Source organism: Empidonax traillii, unplaced genomic scaffold (genome assembly GCF_003031625.1).
Source record: "Empidonax traillii isolate 1590-97213 ecotype Southwest subspecies unplaced genomic scaffold, ASM303162v1 scaffold296:size1881848, whole genome shotgun sequence".
Lineage (NCBI taxonomy): Eukaryota > Metazoa > Chordata > Aves > Passeriformes > Tyrannidae > Empidonax > Empidonax traillii.
In genome coordinates this window covers 1,142,112-1,162,338 of record NW_020955489.1, presented here as the reverse complement: position 1 = coordinate 1,162,338, position 20,227 = coordinate 1,142,112, and the positions used below count along the sequence as shown (strand labels likewise).

The 20,227-nt window shown below is 40.0% G+C and overlaps 1 protein-coding gene across 1 annotated transcript in view; it reads left to right on the top strand.

The window, feature by feature from the left end:
- The first annotated feature begins 20 nt into the window (after positions 1 to 20).
- The window catches only part of PTPN14 (protein tyrosine phosphatase, non-receptor type 14), a 69,609-nt gene continuing 49,402 nt past the window's right edge, over positions 21 to 20,227 (top strand). The window contains exons 1-2 of the mRNA XM_027890757.1: positions 21 to 344; positions 7,526 to 7,695. Coding sequence (XP_027746558.1) covers positions 171 to 344; positions 7,526 to 7,695 — 344 coding nt within the window. The 5' untranslated portion in view covers positions 21 to 170. The remainder of the gene's footprint in view (positions 345 to 7,525; positions 7,696 to 20,227) is intronic.

Genomic DNA, 20,227 nt, shown 5'->3' with positions numbered 1-20,227 from the left:
TTTGTATGTATTTTGCAGGAATCCCTTGAAGCTCGCCCTGGGAATGGACAGCTATCCCCATTTCTGGAGGAGAGTGGTGCCAGTTGAAGAAGCCTTTGAGGCAAGTCGACAAGTGTGCTGATAACTCTCAGAAGAGTACAGGGAAGGGGTGACCTTCCAGGCCAACAGCCATGCCTTTCGGGTTGAAACTGCGGCGGACCAGACGCTACAACGTCTTGAGCAAGAACTGCTTTGTGACAAGGATCCGTCTGCTGGACAGCAATGTGATCGAGTGCACCCTCTCCGTGGAGAGCACTGGGCAAGAGTGCTTGGAAGCTGTTGCTCAGAGGCTGGAATTACGTGAGGTACGAGTAACCCAGGAAAGACCATCTGTCACTGTATAATTTGACACATTTTTAGCTCAGGCAGTCTGTTCATTTGAATCATGTTATTCTCAGAGCTGGCCAGATATGATCAGCAGCTGGAGCTTGGACAAACACAGTCTGATTGCATGAAAACTGAAGACAGAACAGCACTCGAGGTTTTGGGCTGTTGCTCATCCATCATAGCTTTGAGAGCTCTTTGTAATACGAACATGAGGTTTCTTTTCTTAGAAAGCCATGGCTGTTACTTTCTGAACTGGGATGCCAAGGGACAAGTTACACTAACTTTTTCTGAATGTAAGCCTGGTTTCACCAGCACTTATGGCTGAATTATGCTAGTGGGAAGGAGATCCCTCCGGCTGTTAAATATCCACCTTCATAGAAATATACTCTTGGTACTACAGAACTGAGTTTGAGGATGGTGATTTTTCCCTTCCTTTTGTTCAACTGAAATATTTTACATCTGAAACTCTGAAAGGCTTCTTTTACATTCCCAGTGCTTCTGGAAAGGCTGAAGAAACCAGTCTAACCTTAATAAAGACTGAAATCCTTATTTACCTACTTCTTGCTGTAGAGTTAAGTATTTATTTTAAGTGTTGAATCTTTTTTAGAAGTACCTTTCCAACGGGCATAGGACAAATGAACTGACTGGCTTTTCTTACCTTCTTTGCATATATCCTATATGCTTCTTGACTTTTTCAAACCACAGGTTGAAAACCATTGCCTGGAATTTGCTGCGTTGTCATCTGCCTGTCCTGGCTGATTCTTTCTGTGAGCACAGCTGGGATATCTAACAATTTTGTAGTGTTTTACAGCCCCTTGCAGTGTCTTACGCAGTTGGTCCATAGACCTTTGTAGTAGTGGCAACTGGAAAGTAGCATGCAAATAATTGTCACAGATGAAAATTAAACAAAACCACGTTTCATACATTCATCATGGTAAAGAATGAGAGAAGAATCTCACTCTGTGTATGTGCAGAGTAAACTGGAAAATGTGCGGGCAGGAACAGGGCAGAGAGAATATTGCTCAGTGATTTTTTATAGTTAGGTGGCTTGTTTTTCTAATATGGATTTTGGGAGAATCATCTCCTCCCTTTAATACTAGAGATGAACATTTCTCAGTAATTTGGTTTTTTCCCTTATTTTTTCTTTCTGTTGGTGATGCTTTAGGGTGTCCTTAGAAAGAAGTTATGTCCTTCCCTTTCCTTCCAATGCAGAAAGCAGGGAAATGAATGAGGTGATTCTTTTCATATTCCTTGTGGGCTTATCTAGTTGGTGCAGGAGGAGTCTGAGGTCTAATGATTCTCTCTGGAGGTCCACCTGCACTTGCAAACAATAGCTCTGTTAGCGGGTTAGTGTTCTTTTCCACAAAGCATTTTGTGATTTCAGAATGTGTTTTTTGTTCCACTTTGGAACAAAGCCTGAAGTTTCAAAATTTTCCAGAGAAAAGAGATTGGACAGTAGAGTAGCAAAGGAAGCTGTTTTAGTCAGTGTTCAGTTTCAAGAGATTTTCTATTGCTTTGGGTTTTTTTCATTTTCAAAATTATTTCTGTCATGCAAAAAGAAATATGTCAGCACAAAAAGTTTGTGTTTCAAGATAAAAAAATATTTTAACAACACAGAAGAGAATGCTTTGATGTTGTTGGAACGCTTTCCCCTTCTTTCATCATCCCCCCGTGCTTTTTTTTTTCTAAACAAAGTTTTGGTAATGTTGAACTACTTTTTTAAATTCAGATTTCAACAGTACAGCATTTTTTGACAGAAGTGGGTTTGTGTTTTTTTAGTTGGCGTTTGTTTGTTTGTTTGTTTTGGTTTTGGTTGTTTGTTTGAGTTTTGGGGGTTTTGTTGTTGTTTTTAGGAGAGAATAATTGACTTCTTTCAACTCTGAGAGGGTCTCCCTGCATCCTCTTCTGCTCCTTGCATGAGGAATAGTTGGAGCTAGCAACCTTAGGGGTGCTGGATACTGTCCTTTCTCTCAGACTCCAAATTCAATTCTTCTTCTACCCCTCTGTTCTTCCTGCCATGGTTTGTAAGGAAACAAGACTGATGAAGTAATTTGGTGACTGTCCCCTTCCCTCCCTAGGCTTTCCATAGCTTTTGAACTTCCTGTCCAGTCAAATTCTACAGAAGGTTCAAAAATACTGTGACAAACTTTAAATTTCTACAGGATTTGTGCAACTGCATAGCTAAGCAGAGAAACCGATTAAGTGTACTGAGGCAAAAATTCTTGCAGGCATCCACACTGGAGAGAAACTTTTTAAATTCCGTGAGTGCAGCAAAAATTTCAGCTGGAATAAGCCTTTTTGTAGAAATCAGCAAAGTGTGATGTACAAGTAAGGATAAGCCAAGCTTCATTAAATCCTATGCTAACAAAACAATACTAAAATCCTGTTTATCTCTTTAATGCAGTCTCAGGTAATACTTCAGTTTGGTCTTATGTTTAAATAAATCACAGGTATACCACAACTTGTACCTTCATGTTAGGAATACATCCTTGTCTCACTCAAGCCAATTTCTTAGAAATAAACAAAAAACTGTCCAAACCCTTCCTGCTAAAAGGCAAAACTGTTTGAGATATGCACTGTTGTGAAGGACTGTCGATCATACCACACATGACTGAAAAACAGTATCTAATGGATTATGCATATTTCTATTTGATCTCTGGGGAATGCAACTCCCTGCCTGACTGAGTCAGGGTTCAGGAACAGGTCAATAGAAAGTGGAGCCATGTAACTACTGTAAAATCTGTTTTCATCCTTTCAGCAAGGCTCTTGACAAAGCATCAGGTCTTCTAGTTGAACAGTTACCACTTCCAATAAAACAAGCTTTTATGCCAAGAGTAAAGACAAGAAGAGGGGAGGAAGGGAAAGAATGGAAATACAAAGTCAGAAATGTCATTTTATAATCTTGTATGTATGTGCACAGATTATAAAAGGGATTTTTTCCCAGTATAATGGCATTTTTCCTTTCAAGTGAGACTAAATGAACCTGCTTGAAATAGCAGGGTAATCTCTACAAATCTGTTGTGAGTTTTCATGTCTCCTTCTTCTTTTTGTTTAATTTACTTTTCAAAATGTTAAAACATTTGAAGATGGTATGTTCTGACGTATTGTAAGTGGGAGAGAGGGCAAGTTTTTTTCCAACCAAAATTACTTTTTTGAGCTAAATTTCATAGTGTTGTCTCCAGCACTACGATCCAAAGCAGTTTATGAAGAGCTGAGCACTGCAGGCAGATGTTGACCACTGTGCAAGGGTGACCTTTTGCTGTGATTCTGACCTTTATTTTCTTCTGCCCTAGAAGGTGCCCTTGTCTTGTAGGGCATGACTGAAAACTTGGGTTTGGCAGCCAGGTTACCTCAAAGCTTGACTTGGTTTGACCTGTCTTGCCAGCAAAGCTGGGATGGGGCTCAGATCAGGCAGTGCTTGGACAAAAGACCTTTTATGAACAATAGACTGCTGTAAATGGCACCTTCCCCTCTGTGCAAGTGCCCTGGGATAGCAGGGCTTAATGCTTTTTGCCTGGAGGAGATGGAACTCTGTCTCTTCCTCAAGGATAAATATTTATCTGTCCACTTAACTAGATGCTTTAATAAACACCAGGCAGCCTTGATGAATTTTTTTGAATGACATTTGCTGGTTTAGTAACTGGCTGTCATCTCTGGTTGTTGAAAATTCTACTCAGTTTGCCCAACATAAGGGCAGGGGTAGGTCTGGACTTGGGAGTATAGCTAAGTCCAAGTCCGAAATGAATATGTTGTCTCTTGACTGGCAGCTCCAATATAATCTATTTTAAGACTTCTCAGCACAGTTTTTTGTGCATCCAGTTTTCTGACTCACTGTATTTTCAGGATCACCTTTTCACATAGTGTCATTGGGGTGTAGAGGTGCTCTGGTGCTCTGACCATAGCTCCTAGAGTAGTGTAAACCAGCTTCCTTGTACTATGTATGAAGTAATATGTGGTAGGTAAGAGAAATTTTAAAACCTTGAGAGCAATCTGTGTTACTTCAGAGCTTACCAGCTGTAGGTGTAGATATTTATTCCATGAAAAGTGAAGTCAGTGATTCACTCTTTTTACAGATGGACAGGCATACCAGCTTTTGGAATCAACCTGGTTTTCAATCAGCTGCCTGTAGATTAAAGACCCTGTTTTGATATCCCCTCTACTAATTTGTGAGGTGTCTGTACTGCAAAAATGCTTTGTGTACTGAAGAGCGTGGCAACAGATGACTCACAGTGAGGCCTTCTGGACAGCCATATGCCTGGTCATAGCATATTGAACTTGATGGTCCAACTGTTTTCATTCCCACAATCCTCCATTCCTGTTTGGGAATTATTAATGTTCCTACCAGAGAGAGTGTCTCCAGGCATTCAAACTAGTGGCTGCAGAAGCCCTTCTTCACTGTGGGTTCTTAGAAAATAGTAATGTTTTCAAGAAGTAAAGTTCCTGTGACAGGGAGCTGTTGCTCAGGTAACTGTGTGGGTTGTTTCTCCAAAGCGGATGCATTTGTGACTTTAGCTGTGCTCTGCTGTCAGTTCCTGTGCTTCATCTGCAATTGCTTGATCTTCTCCAGGCTGCTTTCCAGGAAAACAGTTGTCTTTTAATGGTGCAAAATACATGCTGCCATGTTTGGTCCATGATATCTGTTGTAGTCTAGAAGCTCCAACTCTGCATTTCATTTACTTCTTGTTCCTTGGAATTGATTCAGGATTCTGGATTTGGTATTTGGAGAGCCTTTCTAAGTAGCAAATTTAAACTTTTGTTGTCCCCCAGCCCCACTCGAAGGGGAGGGACTGTGCTCATTTGATCTCTTTAATTACAATACCCTTGAATAACTCTTAGAGTACAGAGTCCAAATCTTCATAGTTGCTAGATCTTTTACAAGTACTTGGCACTGCAAATTTGGGTCCTGGGTGATGTGAATGTTTACTTTTTAAAGCAATATGGAAGCTCTGTTTTCCCAGCTCTGAGGCTGTTTCTTGCCGAGGGTGAGCTGTCCTGAAGTGATTTTCAAGCATTTCTATGTTAAAGGGTTTCCCTTACGAGATGGTAAAATCACTGCTCTTTTCCATCTTCACATTAATCCCTTTTATCTAATGCCTCCGCTGTTCCTTCCATTTTCATTTTAATCTAATTGCTATCATGGTGAGAGTAGACATGTATCAGTGAACTGGTTAATTTTGTTTTAAGTTAATGCTATGGGAGATAGGATTTATTTGTGCCCTGGTACGTAGATTGATTTATTGAAGATACCTTTAATTGCTAGAAGGAAATACTACAAAAAACCAAGCTTGTTTCACTGTACCAGACTGAGCAGTGCTCAAACTGTTTGTCAAGCTTAATTGAGGAATCAAGTTGAATTAGTTATCACCTTAGTTAAATGCTAGCCTGGACGTCTTCCAAAGTTGAAAATGTGTATGTAATGAGACCCTAAAGTAAATACACCTGTGCTGCCATTCAGAGTTTTGCACGATTGTCTCTTGCATGCCTTCAGCTATAAAGTAGTTGGAGCGGTGTTTCCCCTGCTGTTTTGTTGTCATTTGTAAGCATTTAACATTTTTGGTATTGCATTAGTTGTCCTTGCGTTGTGTGCTGAGTCATGGTGCATGTGATGGTTTTTATAGAAGCATCCTTAGCAAAGTGAAACAGGCTGTTGATGGTGGATTTTGCAATATGTAACATCTGCAATTTGCCTGCTCCTATTGAAGACTTTTTATTTAAAAGCGTGAACACTTGGGAAGTCCAGTCAATGAAATATTTATAGTTGATTTATTGGCCAAACGTTTTGAATGTTTTAAAAGTAGTTTCAAGTGAAAACTTTATGAAACACCAAATAAGAGGTCTTTGTCTCAAGTATCTTTATTTAAAATGTGGTGCTGTGTGTAAAGGATTGTGACTGCCTCTGGTAGGATTGTTTTCCAGGTAAATTAAGCTATAATAATAAAATGTTCTATTTGTTTAGAATTAATCAGATCTAATGGAAACTACTTGAAAGTTTTCATTGAATAGGGAGTCAGTTGGATTAAACACCAAGAAGAGAAAGTTTATTGAAATAAAATGAGAAGCATGCAGAAATAGTAATGATCCCGCTTTCAGACCCTACATCTGCTTAGTGTCCCCAAAAGTCCCTCTCACAGTTTGCTTCACTGATTCTGGTGTTAGCATGAAGTGATGTTTTATATTGAAGACACTGCTGGAAATCTCCAGATGCTCTCAGATGAAAAACTGAATAAAAAACTGTTGATGCAAACTTTACAGTTAGGTCGACAGCCATATTTCCAAGTAACTGATGGATTAATTCCTTTGCTAAATATGAATAAATGAATGAATGAATAAATAAATAAATAAATCCCTTGTGATAGAATGGCAATTCCTTCTGCTGCTTATTACCAATTCATAATATTTGAAGCTCTAGTTCTGAATGCTGTTCCACGTTAATTACCCTTCAGCAGCAGCAGTACCATGGAGCTTATAGAGTAGGTACTATACTCACTGAGATTTACACTGGATAGGAAACAGCTGAGGTTTTTCTGGTATTCCCGTAGAACCCAGAGCAAACAACTTGTGTGATGTGCACATTTTAAGTGTATGCTTGTCCATCATAAAATCTTGTGAGTGTATTAAAAAAAAAAAAAAGGAGCAAACATGTTCTGCATTGGGTAAATGGTTCTGGTATTGGTAGATATATTTTGACTTATGCATGTGGGTTTGGATTCTTTTTGTAGTTGGAAGAGTCCTTGTCCTTTGTGTGCAGTGGGCCTGATCCAGAGTTACATGAAGCCTTTGTGCTTTAATTCAGGCTTAGTGTTTACTGTCTGTTTGCAAGGCACTAGTGTCTTTTAAGGAAACAAAGACTCAGACACTTTCTGTAAATCATTTATGTCACCTGTGCCTTAATGTCAGGCAGAGCTCTTCAATGTATGTTTGGAAGAGATGGTAAGGGGCAGATATTACTCCATGAAGTATACTGTGTTGCAATATTAATTTGTCATTGTCTTCTAAAATTGTCCTACAAAAAAGGGCAGTAAGAAAGAAATTACTCTGGTTTTGCCTATGGAAAAAGATATACAATGCCACCTGTTCTTATTTGCATTTGTGTCACTGTGTGTGTGTATGTGATCTAGCTGGAGAAAGTAAACTGACACTATTTTGTTTGTTTATCTAGACTCACTACTTCGGCCTTTGGTTTCTCAGCAAGAACCAGCAAGATCGCTGGGTGGAACTGGAAAAGCCTCTGAAGAAGCAGCTGGACAAATTTGCCAATGAGCCTTTACTTTTCTTTGGGGTAATGTTCTATGTGCCCAGTGTTTCCCGACTGCAGCAGGAGGTCACAAGGTATGTGGTTTCCCTCTGTTCACACTATTGTGATAGAGCTGGGAGGGAATGGACAGTTGCTCTGTTTCTGGCGTTCAGTATTTGCTCAGGTATCATCTGGCTATTTCTTTTCCCACTGATTGCCCAAGTGGGGAAAATAATGAGAGAAATCACCACTTAATTATGCCTGCTTGAGGGGAAAAAAAAGCACTGTATTGGTGAATGATTATGCACCACCAACTGCAGGAAAATAAAAGGGAGTAATAGTTATGTTTAAAATTATTAAAAACCTGACATAAATTTTAAAAGGGACCATGGTGACCATACTTTTTTTTCTGTAACCCTCTACTGATGAAAAGGAAGCCGTAGGCAAAGGACCTCTATATAGACTTTTAGTTTAGTATTCTTACGTCTACCTAAGTTTGCTGAAAGTGAACTTTGGCATCTTTTTGTGGGTTTTGCCCATTCCACTCCTCATTTTTCCCCTTATGCTTCAAAAAAAGATTAAAACTGGTGGAGGGCATTAGTCCTTTAATTATGATCAGGGCGTACTTTTGCAAACAACTTCAGTGGGAATTACTGTTTTATTGAGAGCTCTGTGCTGCAGTTGTAACAATACAACTTGTTTTGAGGGGCCATTCTTGTAAACCACATCACTGTGTGGGTTTTGCACATCTGTGCTATATTTAAATTTAATCACACCCCCCCCCAAGAAAAAAGAGAGAGCAAGGAAACAAAAGCCCACCTCACCCAAAAAGGGATGGGTTTGTTTTCTTTTTAACCAAAATTATTCTATTTTTCTGGTCTAGAGGAAGGTTGCATCAGAAAAACTAGAGGTAAAACCTGGAATCAGTGGATGAAGGCTACAGGGTGGCAGAAGCCTCCCCACTGAAAAAAAATGTTCTTTTGGTGCAAACCTGAAATTCACCACATGGTCATAATGTCTAAAAAAAAGATGTATAAATAGTAGAGAAAAAGTGGCTTTAATTCTAGGTGTGTAAGAAGTTTTATATTGCAGATTGTGTATTTTAAAGGATTTGTACTTGTCACTGAATTGGAAAATTGACTTTGATAAGGTTGTTTCTTAAAATGGCAGCTGTCAAGCCATCCCTTGACTACTGTATATGCTGATTTCTTGCCAAACATTGGGATAAAAGCAACATAAAACTTAAATATCTCTGCTAATAGACCAAACATTAATGCTTGACTGTATCTGTACCTTCCTGTTTTGTATGCATTGGGAGAGGAAAGCCTCATATTCTTTTCCTTCAGAATTATATAACGTGCAGACAGAATGTCTGAAATGTTCTGTTGCTCATATTGTCAGCCCAATCCTGGCCTAGCTGTGTGTAAGGAAGCATTGCAGCTACTTGGATGCTATTATCTCTTCAAGCTGCAGCCTGCAGTGCTGATTGCTCATTCATAGCTCACCTGCAGGGGTATATTTGCTCATTCTGCCCAGGTTGGTAATAACAAAACATTTCAGTGACAATTGAACTTCACAGCGCTCTGAATTGGAGTGGCTGCTGAATTGTTTTTCTTTCTGAAGTGATTGATAACATAAGCTGCAGAGTCTTATAAGTGGCTCTTATGTTTCTTTAAATGTCTGTAGCAATGCCAGCAGTTTACTAGTGGATTTCAGATACAGAATAGCCTGTTAAGGTCTGTTTGTTTATTCTGTGAAGTGGAATTGCTGCACTGTAGATGGTGTGATGGCAGCAAACCTTCAACTGTGCAATAGGTGGATTTATATTTGAAACAACGAAAGGTGAGGACACGGAGGACCCTTCTGAAACAAATGGCAGAGAAAGGCTTAGTCTACAGCACGATTAGGTAGACAGATGGATGGGGGCTTGTAGGGCTTTTTTTGGCTTTGTTTGCTCTTAGTAAACTGATTAAACATTTGTTTTTAATTTGATACTGGCTGTTTTTTGGATTAGGCTTGATCATGATATGATTACATCTAATGTTGAGGTAGGCATTGGACTCACCCCCTCAGTGCCTATGCATTTGACTTATATTTAGGTACAAATGACAAATCTGTCTTAAATGCAAAATTTGTGATGAGACACTTCATCTCCTGGGAAGCTACAGAACCACCACAAAACAAACTCAACCCCAAAACAAAACCATCACCAAAAGCTGAAGCTGCAAAGCTGGTGACAGTAATGCTACCAGTGAACCTTTGTAACCTTCTCTCAGTGGAAACATCTCCAGTCCTGAGCTTGCTTGGCCATATTTGGAGCTTGAGGTGAAACCAAATCTCTCAGCCCAAGCTTTTAGTTAATTGTAGACTCCATAATTTCTGGGGTTGATTAATATTCCTTGAACATGATGAAAAGTCTTCTGAGAATGCTTCCACAAACACTGACATAATGCACAAGCACTCAAAAACCTGGGACTTGGTTTCCTGAGCTGGTTTACTCTGCCTCTGATCTGTAGGATTATAGACTTGATGGCTGGTTTCGATGGATTTGTTGCTGAATTGAATATTCCTTCCTGTTTCCAGTGACTGCAACCTTCTATTCCTTATGTACTGTCATCGCAAAAAGAGAAAATTATCCAAGGCTTTTGGGTTTTGATGGCTGAGAGAAGTGTTTCTTAGGGTATCAGTCAGTGGCTCTGAGGTAGTGTTCCTTAATCATTTTTATTTGAAAGACCATCTGACTCTTCAAGACAACCTGTGGACCATTTTGTGTTCTGCTATTGTTCGGTGATTGGGACCAACAGGAAGAATCCCAGTGCAAATAAGCCAATATTTATAAAAGCATAACCCCTTTACATTTATCATTACCGCTGGAAGTACAAAAAGCTAACTATGCCTGCAGGCCATTGGACTTTAGCAGCCTTCAGGTGTTGGTAGTGGTCAGGAACTCTTCGTGGTTTTGCTGGCAACTTCCTGTATTGCACAATCCAAGTGTGGATGCAGAAATAAGGGTGAGTAACAGTGCTCCAAGCATTATGTCCCCCAGTGTGGAACAGACTCTATGGAAACCTGTCTGCGTGTGACATGCTGGGAGAGGAGTGAAATAGTAATGTAGAAAGGAGCCACTGCTGTCCTTCACAGAGGTGGGAGTGTCTGTTGACTTGCTGAAGTGAAATGCAAGTAGGACTTACAGAATGGCTGAGGTTGGAAGGTACCTCTGGAGATTGTCTGCTCAGAGTAAGATCAGCTAGAGGAGATTGCACTAGGACTATGTCCTATTGGGTATTAAATACATTCATGGAGGGAGAGACTCCATACCTTCTCCAGAAAATCTGTTCCATTGTTCAGTCACCGTTGCAATGAAGGAAGGGGTTTATGCTTAGAAAGTATTTCTTGTATTTCAGTTTGTGCCCAAATGACCTCATAATTTAAAATTGTGGGTGGGTGCTGAGTGACTGAGTAAGTGAATGGGTTGCCTGGTCTGGCCATGTAATTGGTAATTGAGGATCTGTAGAGCTGTAGGAACCGGTCATATAAACAGAAGTACTGCCATGTCTTAATGTGGGGTGCCTGTAGTTGATTTTTAATAGGTATTTTTGATAGTATGAGAAAGAAGGACCTGTAGGATCCTTGGGAAAGAAAATGAAAATATTATCAGAGCAGCTTGTTCCGCTCATAAGCTCTATGAAGCCAACTTCTGAGACCTGCAAGAAAAAAAGAGGCAAAGAGTACTCTGGGGGACGTTGTATTGGTTTTAGTAGATCAGATCTGACTCTAGCTTAAAGTTCTTCCCTTCTTTCTTAATAAAACTGACACTTGTTTAAAGATGCAAACATTAGCAGTATGGGTGTTTTTTCCTCTTTGGGCAAAGTGAATCATTGGGACAGGGTAAGAAGCACCAGCAGGACATCATCAGTCTTGTTCTGTTCGTGGTTCTGAGTGTGTATGGCAAGGCTTCTCAGGGTAGCCATGTTTCTTGGCCTGTCCTAGGGGAACTTAGAGAAAGCTGACACCAGTTATAGAGTACCTGTCTTTTCTTTCTGGTAATGGCCATGACATAAAATGTTGTTTACTTTCAATGTCATAGCATTGTACTCTCAGAATTAGGTCTTCTCCTAAGAAAGCTGTTTCCTGCCCCCTAGACCTCTTACTTCTCTACTCTTTCTACTCCGTTTCTTTTCTCTTGAGTTGAGGCTCTCATCTGTTTATATTGCCTGTCTTAATCCTGTCTCCTCCAAGATCTAAGTGACTCCAGTATCTCCCTGACTGCTGGTCATGGCATTCTATTGGTGCCCGGTCCCACAGATTTTTCCATTTCCACAGATTATTTAAAACCCCATGATAATTTCTTAAGATGTCAGTAGGAGTTTCACCATATTTTTATTGCTATAATTTGAAAATTTTTAGAAGAATTTGTGATAAACCAAATTAAAAACGTAAACAAACAATAAACCAAAACCCTCCCTCTTCAGACTCAATGGCAGCTACATCAGGGGTAATTTGGGTGGGAGTATGGGGATTGGCACATTAGCAAAAGGCATTTTTCATGGAAGGCTACTTAGACAACCTCTTTTTAGTCATCCAGCTGTTCTCAGTGAGCAGCCATCACAGGTGGAGATGCTGTGCGTGTTTTTGGCATATTTAAAGCACCTGGGATCTGCATACTGTCTGATAAAAAGCAGTCTTTGTGATGCCCTGTAGAGTAGATATTTGCATAGATTAGACATATAAATCTGCCTTTTATTTTCTGCTAACTCCTCAGAGAAGAGGCATCCTTTCAACCATTTATTTAAAAAAAAAATGTCTTTGTACAGTGTGTAAAGTAAACAAGCTTGCTTTCACTGTGCTCTTGTTCCAAAAACAGAGAACCCACACACTCTTGTGGCTTTCTGAAAATGTGGGTGCGATGCTGCTTTCTGCACAACTATCAGACAATCCATGGCCTTTTTCTTCCCCTCCACTCCCTTACCATAGCTCTAAGGGAAAACTGAAGTCACATTTTGCTCCCCATAGTACCTGTGTCTTAGCACATCATACTGCTGAGCCTCCTGTGAAAGAATGAAGGTGTGCTTTGGTTTGTTTTTCTTTTTTCAGTATCTTACTATGTGCTTCGTACTTAGTAATATCCAGTGGTGTTTGTGCTGTTGCGGATTGGCACATAATCCTGTGGAATGAGAGCAGTTCCCAGTGTGGGTGGCCACCTTGGGGCTGGGTCTCCATGGTGCTGTGCAGGGTAGGTCTGGTATGCACAGTTCTGTAGGGAGGGACATATTCCAGCATCTGCACTGTGCTACGTTTTACCCCTAGTTCAGCTGTCAGCTCTGCATTTTCCCAGAAGAACGTGCTGTACAGCTTTCCTGTGAAAGGAAACAGTGTTTGGAATGGGATGGCTGCACCTGCAAAGTGTGGGAATGAATGTGCTCGCAGGTGGAAAATTAGAGCATGTGGCTCCCAAGCCTCTTTTCTGGGGGATCTGTGAAAAATCAGCCTCAAACTCATCCTGCTGTAACTAAGCGAACATTTATTTTCTCTGATATTTTGTTTCCATACCTTTTTCTTCACCATCTTGTTTTTTTTTTCTGTCTGTCTTTTAAGGAAATATTTCTTCTTCACAATTCCCTGTCTTTCGCTTTCTTTATTTTTGTACAAGTGTTAAGTGAAGACATTCTTCTAAAGCGTACAGATTCTTAGGACTGTATGAATTTTTAAATCACTTGAGGATAAAGTAGAGGGGGAAAAATTAGTGCTTGCTTCATATTTATAGTGAAAAATGTTTTGGCAAATCTATTTTAACAAATCCTGGATTTTTTCCTTCCCCTCAAAAAAGTCCTTGTCAAATATCTCACTAGTTGAGCTTATCTTTGCTTTTAGTCCGCTATGCTTTCCTTTTTTTTTTTTTTTGGAACAGGATAAAGTTTCACATCCTGCAGTGTTGCTAGCTTTTAATACAAGTACAATCAGCTGATCAGCTGCAGTTTTCTGCCAGTCACTGCTGTCTTTTCTACTAGTCACTGTACCTTACACTGTGCTTTTAATTTCTGTGTTAAGGCTGGATATGATATATCTATCTTCCTGTGACAGCCTGGTTTTGTGGCAAGCTTAGTGATGTGGAACTCTTTTGGTTGTTAAGGTTGTAAAGGTACATGAGGCTGATTTGGTTTTCATGGTTGGTCACACCTGCAGCTTGTGGCTGTCTGAGAAGTCTCTATTTGTACCTTTAAGTTCACGGTGGTTCATAGTCCAAAATAATTATTTTGTATATCACAGTGCGTTGGAAAAAACAGCACAGTGTGTACCATCGGATTTCTTCCAGACATCCTTGACTGTGTTTGCCTGAAGCAAAGGACTCTGACTGGTTGTGTGGCTCTGCTTGTTACTACACCACTGATAGACCCATAGGATTTTTTTTTTTATGCCAGTGGTTCTGGCATAAAAAGAAAGAACTCTAGGGGCTGAAATTTTATAAATCAATTTAAGGCAAAGAAATTTATGCTGGAACAGAATTCTATTTTGGTTACAGATGGCAGTTGCCAGCGTGCCTGACCCTGCAGGTCCCAGTCTTATTCATGGTCTCAGTGCTGATCATCTCATGACTGGAACTACACCCTATCTCCCAGGGCTGGGAGAAAGGCAAGCTCTGGAATTCATTGCTAAGTGGGGGCAGTTGTGAACCCCCATGGAGTCTTGAGTCCCCAGGGATCCCAGCTCCCTTCTGTTGGACAAGATTGTGAATGGGTCCTGGAGTAACTTGGTAGTTTTGGCCTTTTTAATATTTTTTTCTTTTATTCTCCCCCCCCCGTGCCTTCCAGCTGCAGGAATTTGGGCTCATGTAGCCCAGGCAAGGGAGCAGCTCTGGAGCTGCATGCTAGCTGGATGAGTCCTGAGAGCCTTGGGTGGCCACCCAGGTTTAGACAGTCTGGGATATTTGCATTTTGGTGCTCCTTTGATGGTTTTATTGTTTTGATGTAATTATTAGACTTTTTTAATATTAGTGGCTACTACAGCATAAAACGCACACATTAGGCTTGTACCTGCCTTGTAAACAAGCTGATAATTAGCTTTCATGTTTTGTTTTGTTTTGTTTTGTTTTTTTTTTCAGGACAGCAACAACAAATAATGTGCAGTATTTGCTTAGGTTTTCTTGTGTTCATATTATTGCAGCATATGTGTTGTTTTGCTTTTCAATAATATTCTTGAGTTGGTTCTTTTTGGATGTGTATTTTAGTGAATGTTTAAACTTTGACTTATAAGTAAGAACTCCTTCAAGGCAGACCGAAGATTCAACATTAATTCCCTGTTTATAAAATATTTGCTGAGGAGGGCAAACCCTTCTCCCAGCTGACTTTCTTCAGTGAATGGGGAGCTTGTTCTCTGTGTGTTGGTTATTGAAAGCTGAGCTCTTTGTGCCAGATATTTTAAGAAACTGTTGATGCTTAGATCTAATCTATTACATTATACTGTGCTTTTAGACCAGAAAGTGAATGTGTTTTCATGTGTGTGGTTGGGCAGTACATATGTAGCAACTCTAAAAAGTAGTGTTGCATAACTATAAATACAGTGTAGGATACTTCAGCCTGCATTCTTGCTTTAGTGTGTTTTGAAGGCCATGGCTGTGATGGTTAGAAATGTTGTAACAGGAATGTCTTGGCATTAGGCAGATTCACATTTATATCTGATTGTAAGGAAATAATACTAATTTTGTGTTCAAGGGCTAAGTCACGTGTTCTAACACACTGCTTTCCTAATGGGAGCTAATTGAAAATATTCAATTTTAGTAGAACAGATACTTTTGGAGTGCTTTAGACTTTTTTATTGGGCCCTTTTAAATGGCAGCAAAGACTGCATTTTGAGTTTCTGTTCTTCTCACATGGTAATGTTACACCACTTACACATAGTGGGGGAGCTTCCTCTCTGGTCTTAGGTAGTCCAGGTCGAATCCTTTCATGCCAGTCATGCTAGTGGAGGCATTTGCACTTGGGAAAAGGCACTTAGGATCTTCCTTTCTTGTCCACCTGGGCATTTGTGTTGTTGGAGACACTTACTGAACCCATAGGTTGGTTGAGTGGCTTGAGCTTGCATTGAATGCTGAGCAGTTCTTGCTGACTCCTGCTGGAGGATGACAACTGTGTTGGCTTTTATGATGGTTGAGAACCATAAATGATTCAGATTTTTTTGCAAAATTCTGCATCTGGGTAGAATGAAATAACAATTTTATTGTGCATGCTTGTGATTTTTATTATGTTAGGCTTTTCCCTAAACTTTGAAGCTCTTGAAATGAGATAATGATAGGAATTTCAGTCTGAGATTTTTTTAGATGTTCAAAACAAAACTCAGACTGGATTGGTAAAGAGCAATGAAACAAAAGCATGAGAAGTATGACTCCAAATACTCTATAGCTTTCAAAAATCAGAAGGAAGAAGAATACCTGGTTTCACCAAACAAAGAAATATCATTCTTCAATAGTAGTATGGCTTTGTGGGGGTTCAATTCATGGCCTGTAGTACTTCAGATATGATGATACATTAGTTGTGCATCCATTAAAAAAGTGCAGGAGCCAGATGGATAGAAAGTGTAGATGTGGACAGGAGGACAGAGGAGGATTCATTGAATCACATAATCTTTCAAGCTGGAAAGGGCCCATGGCAATCATTGACTCTGACTCCCTGCTCCAGGGAGGACTACCTAAAATTAAATCATATGATTTAAAGCATCATTAAGATACTCCTTGAACTTTGCCAGGCTTAGTGATGTAGTCACTTCTCTGGAGAGTCTGTTCCAGTGACTGACCACCCTCTGGATGAAGAACCCTTTCCTAATGTCCAATCTGAACTTAGAATCACAGAAGACTCATAGGGTAGTTTGGGCTGGAAGTGACCTTTAAAAGACATCTAATCCAACCCCCCCAACAATGAGTAGGGACCTCTTCAGCTAGATCGGGGTGCCCAATGTGATCTTAAATGTTTCCAGGGATGGATCCGCCACCTCTCTGGGCCATGTTCCAGGCTTCACCACCCTCACTGTAAATAATTTCTTCATTATATCTGGACTAAATCTACCCTCCTTTAGTTTAAAATTATTACCCCTTGTCTTATCGCAACAGGCCCTGTTTTGTCCCTGTTTTATAATCCCTGTGTAAATACTTCCCCTACAGCAACTTCATCCCATTTCCTCATGTCCTATTCCCGGTCACCAGAGGAAGTGACTGTTTATGATTAGGACACGGCTGCAAACCACTGTGATAAAAATGTGTCATGATTATAAAGGCAGTCAAGATTGAACTTTGATTCCAGAAAGAAGAGCTGAAGGTCCATGAGACTGAAGCTAATACTTGAGACATTTTATGATCCTTAAAGAGAAGGAAATATATGAAGCATTTTGAAACTTGCTTTGAAGGTCTTACCAACTTCTGCTGCAGGAGAAGGAGTCTTCTGCCTTCCTGCAAGGAAACAAAAACTATTTAAGTGGCCTATATATTTGTTTTGTAATATCTGACAGTTGAAATGGTGATGAGGCTAGAAATATGGATATCTGCTTGAAGAGCTTGGTTTGTGTGTGGAGATGTGTGTTAGGATGAGTCACACCTGCTGTTTCTTCTTCTCAGAGCATGAGGAAGCTGTCCTGACCACTGCTTGGTGACAAGCACTTACGTCAGGTGGAGCACTGTGTCAACATAGAGCATCAGTTCTCTTCTGTTTAAGTCCTGTCTCTTCTTGGTCCTCGGCTTTCTCTTGTCAGATTTCCCAGTGCCACACACAGAGATATGATTGCATAGTCCTAGCTGTATTGTTAGGAGTACCTATTTTGTGTGCCTGTGCATTTATAGAAAATCTGTTGAAAGCTTGCTTGTATGATCTGAATGTGTCCCCTTCTCTTGTTTTATGCTAGTAGCCAGTTATCTTAAGTAGTGCTGAAAAGTGATTTTAAATTTTGCTGTAATTGGCAGTAGAACAACCTAATGAAAACTGCAACTTACCTACTTTTTGGAATGAAATGGGAAATTATGTCTTGCTTTCTTTGGACCACATAGTGTCTTAAGGGAAGAGCACGAGCGTAGGGATAGTAAGTTTCTGCTTACACAGCTGAAGGATTTGTCAGAAGTTGTATGTAACAACACAGCCTTGCTAGTTTTATTTATGCTTTTAAACTCTACAAGAAAATTTACTCACAACTACTGTGTCAGGCAGAATTGCTCCTTTCGTTTATACTTCATGGCAACTCTCCATCACATGAAGAGAAAAGATAATTTGGACTAAATTAAATGTCATTTATTTTGGGGGTGAAGTACAGTTTTATTTCCTGGTGTGCATATACCAAGAATAAACTTTAAAGTTTTTTAAAAATCTAATCTCCTTTTCACTACTGACATTGGGAAGAGCACTGAGAAGAGATTACAGTAGTTGAGGTTTTCTTGTACCTTAAAAATTTGAAACAGCAGCAGAGGCAGGAGAAATGTGGTTCCTTGGCTTTGCTATGCAGTAGTTACAATGCTTAAAAAAATTTTTGTAAGGACAATATTGGTTTCAAGTGGGAATGCTACTATGTGCTGGAAAAAGGGCATCAGTTACATTGCCTTTTCAGTTTCGTGTTCTCAAACTACATCAAAGGCCTTAATTTTGAGCTCATAGGTGGTGTTAATAGCGTCTCCCATTGGAATTGGCCAAAGGTAAGGATCTGGAAGCGCTTGATAAGTGGGTGCTGTTCAGTTTTATGGGGGTATTGTTACATTGCATCAGTATAAATGTTATATATACAGGCGTCCCTCTGAACTGATAGGTTGCACAGAGCAGAGGACTTGGTCTTCAGCATCATGGAAGAGATGTGAGAAGTAATTTGCGAGCCTAAAAATAGCCCCTATTTTAATACACTTTTATGAAAATAAACAAGCCTGTGGAATTCTAGTATCATGCTGGTACTAGAACTGCTTCCTCTTGCTTCTTAATTGAGGAGAAGAAAGAGAATCAGAAAGTAAACTCTTGTTGCCCATTAAATAGATAAAACATTTGCATAAATGAGAAAGTTTCAAAGTAAAGGCCAAGTGGTGCTTGTTTGCTTATGAGAGAGGAACAGACTATCATCCACTTCACTTGCAATTGCCCTGCCCAACTTTTGAAAGCTTGTTTCTCACCTGTTTACATTAGGGTCTTATTAAGCAAATCTTTATTTGGGAGAAGGCATTGTGCATGTTTATGAATCTACCAACAGGTATCTGTTTCTAATTTCTCACTTGTGGCTAACAGTAAGAAGCCTGGGAGTTATTCTGAAATACACTGAATACACAACATCTGTTCTCCTCCTCTTCTATGAAATTTTAGTATAGCAGCTATAGAGATAGTTACTATGATAGAATGATTTTGCTTTCCCAAAGAAAAAAATACATGTTCTCGTAAACTTTTTGATTTACAGGAGAAAGGAGGAAAAAAGTGAAAAAAGGAAAGACACTTGTCATCCCTAGCTGCTTGAATCACGGAAATGCCCATCAGCCTTTATGCATCTCCTCAAATGAAGATGAAAAGGATAATTCCTCCTCTAGTCTATGAACCCTGCCACTCACCGCCTTTGTCATTTAGTCTATTGCAAACTACCTGACTGCCTTTTTTCCCCTTCAGGTGTAGTAGCCATGCATGTCATCGCAGAATGAGGTTGCCCATTCATTAGGGAGCACTGTGCACGCACAACATTATGGTGTACCTCACAGACTGGTATGCTGCTGCTGCTGACTTGTCTCCCAGTGTAGTTTAAGGCACTGTTTCGTGTTACCTAAACTGGGGCTAGTATTCTGTTTGTCTTCCCATGTGATGCAGTAGCAGTGACTGGCAGTTTCTCCTTAGGGAAATACAGACTGCTAGGGAATATACTACATAAAGTCTTCATGACACAGATCGGTCCTGTCTCAGTCACGTAATTTCTCCTGATGAAGCCTTAAAGAGGGAAGGTTGCTCTAGACTTCCTGTGTAGTCAGTGAGAAGAAATGGGCATTTCCTCAGCATGATTCAGGATTCCTCTGTTGAGCATCACTTTTGCAGGTGATTCATTCTCTCTTTTCTCCTGTGTGTTTTGAGAAGGGAACTGTGGCTCATTGGTCTACTCTTTAGAAGTCCCAGATAGATGTCTGAAATTTGCCTAGACCATCAGAAGGAGGATCAAGCCAGTAGCAGCAGCATGTGAGCAAACAGATCTGTGGGTTTTGATTAGTATTTCTAACTACTTCTTAAAGTTTGAGAGTTCAATAGACAGTGGAAGTCTTGGTTCTAGTAGCACTGCCAGTCTTCAATGAAATTTACTGAATTTTGAAGTTTATACTGCAGGCTGGAGCAAACTTTTTCCCCTCCCTTATAGCCGAGACATAAATTTTGAAAACTAGTTCTAAACTTACTCTTTTTCAAGCAGCTGAATACCTTTAATATTTCTTCTGCTTTGCTGGCAAGGTATAATGCTAAAGGAGCTGCCATTGGATGTCAGTACAATCCTGAAGTCTCCAAGTGTGTTTAAAAGAAGCATTTGTGTGGAGGCCCTTTTGCAGCTGAAAATCTCAACAAGAATTTGGCAGAAATCTCGATGTCGGAAGATGTCAGATTCCTGTGCAGTGAGATGTTTACTGGTTCACTGTTTTATCTTTGGCAGCTGCTT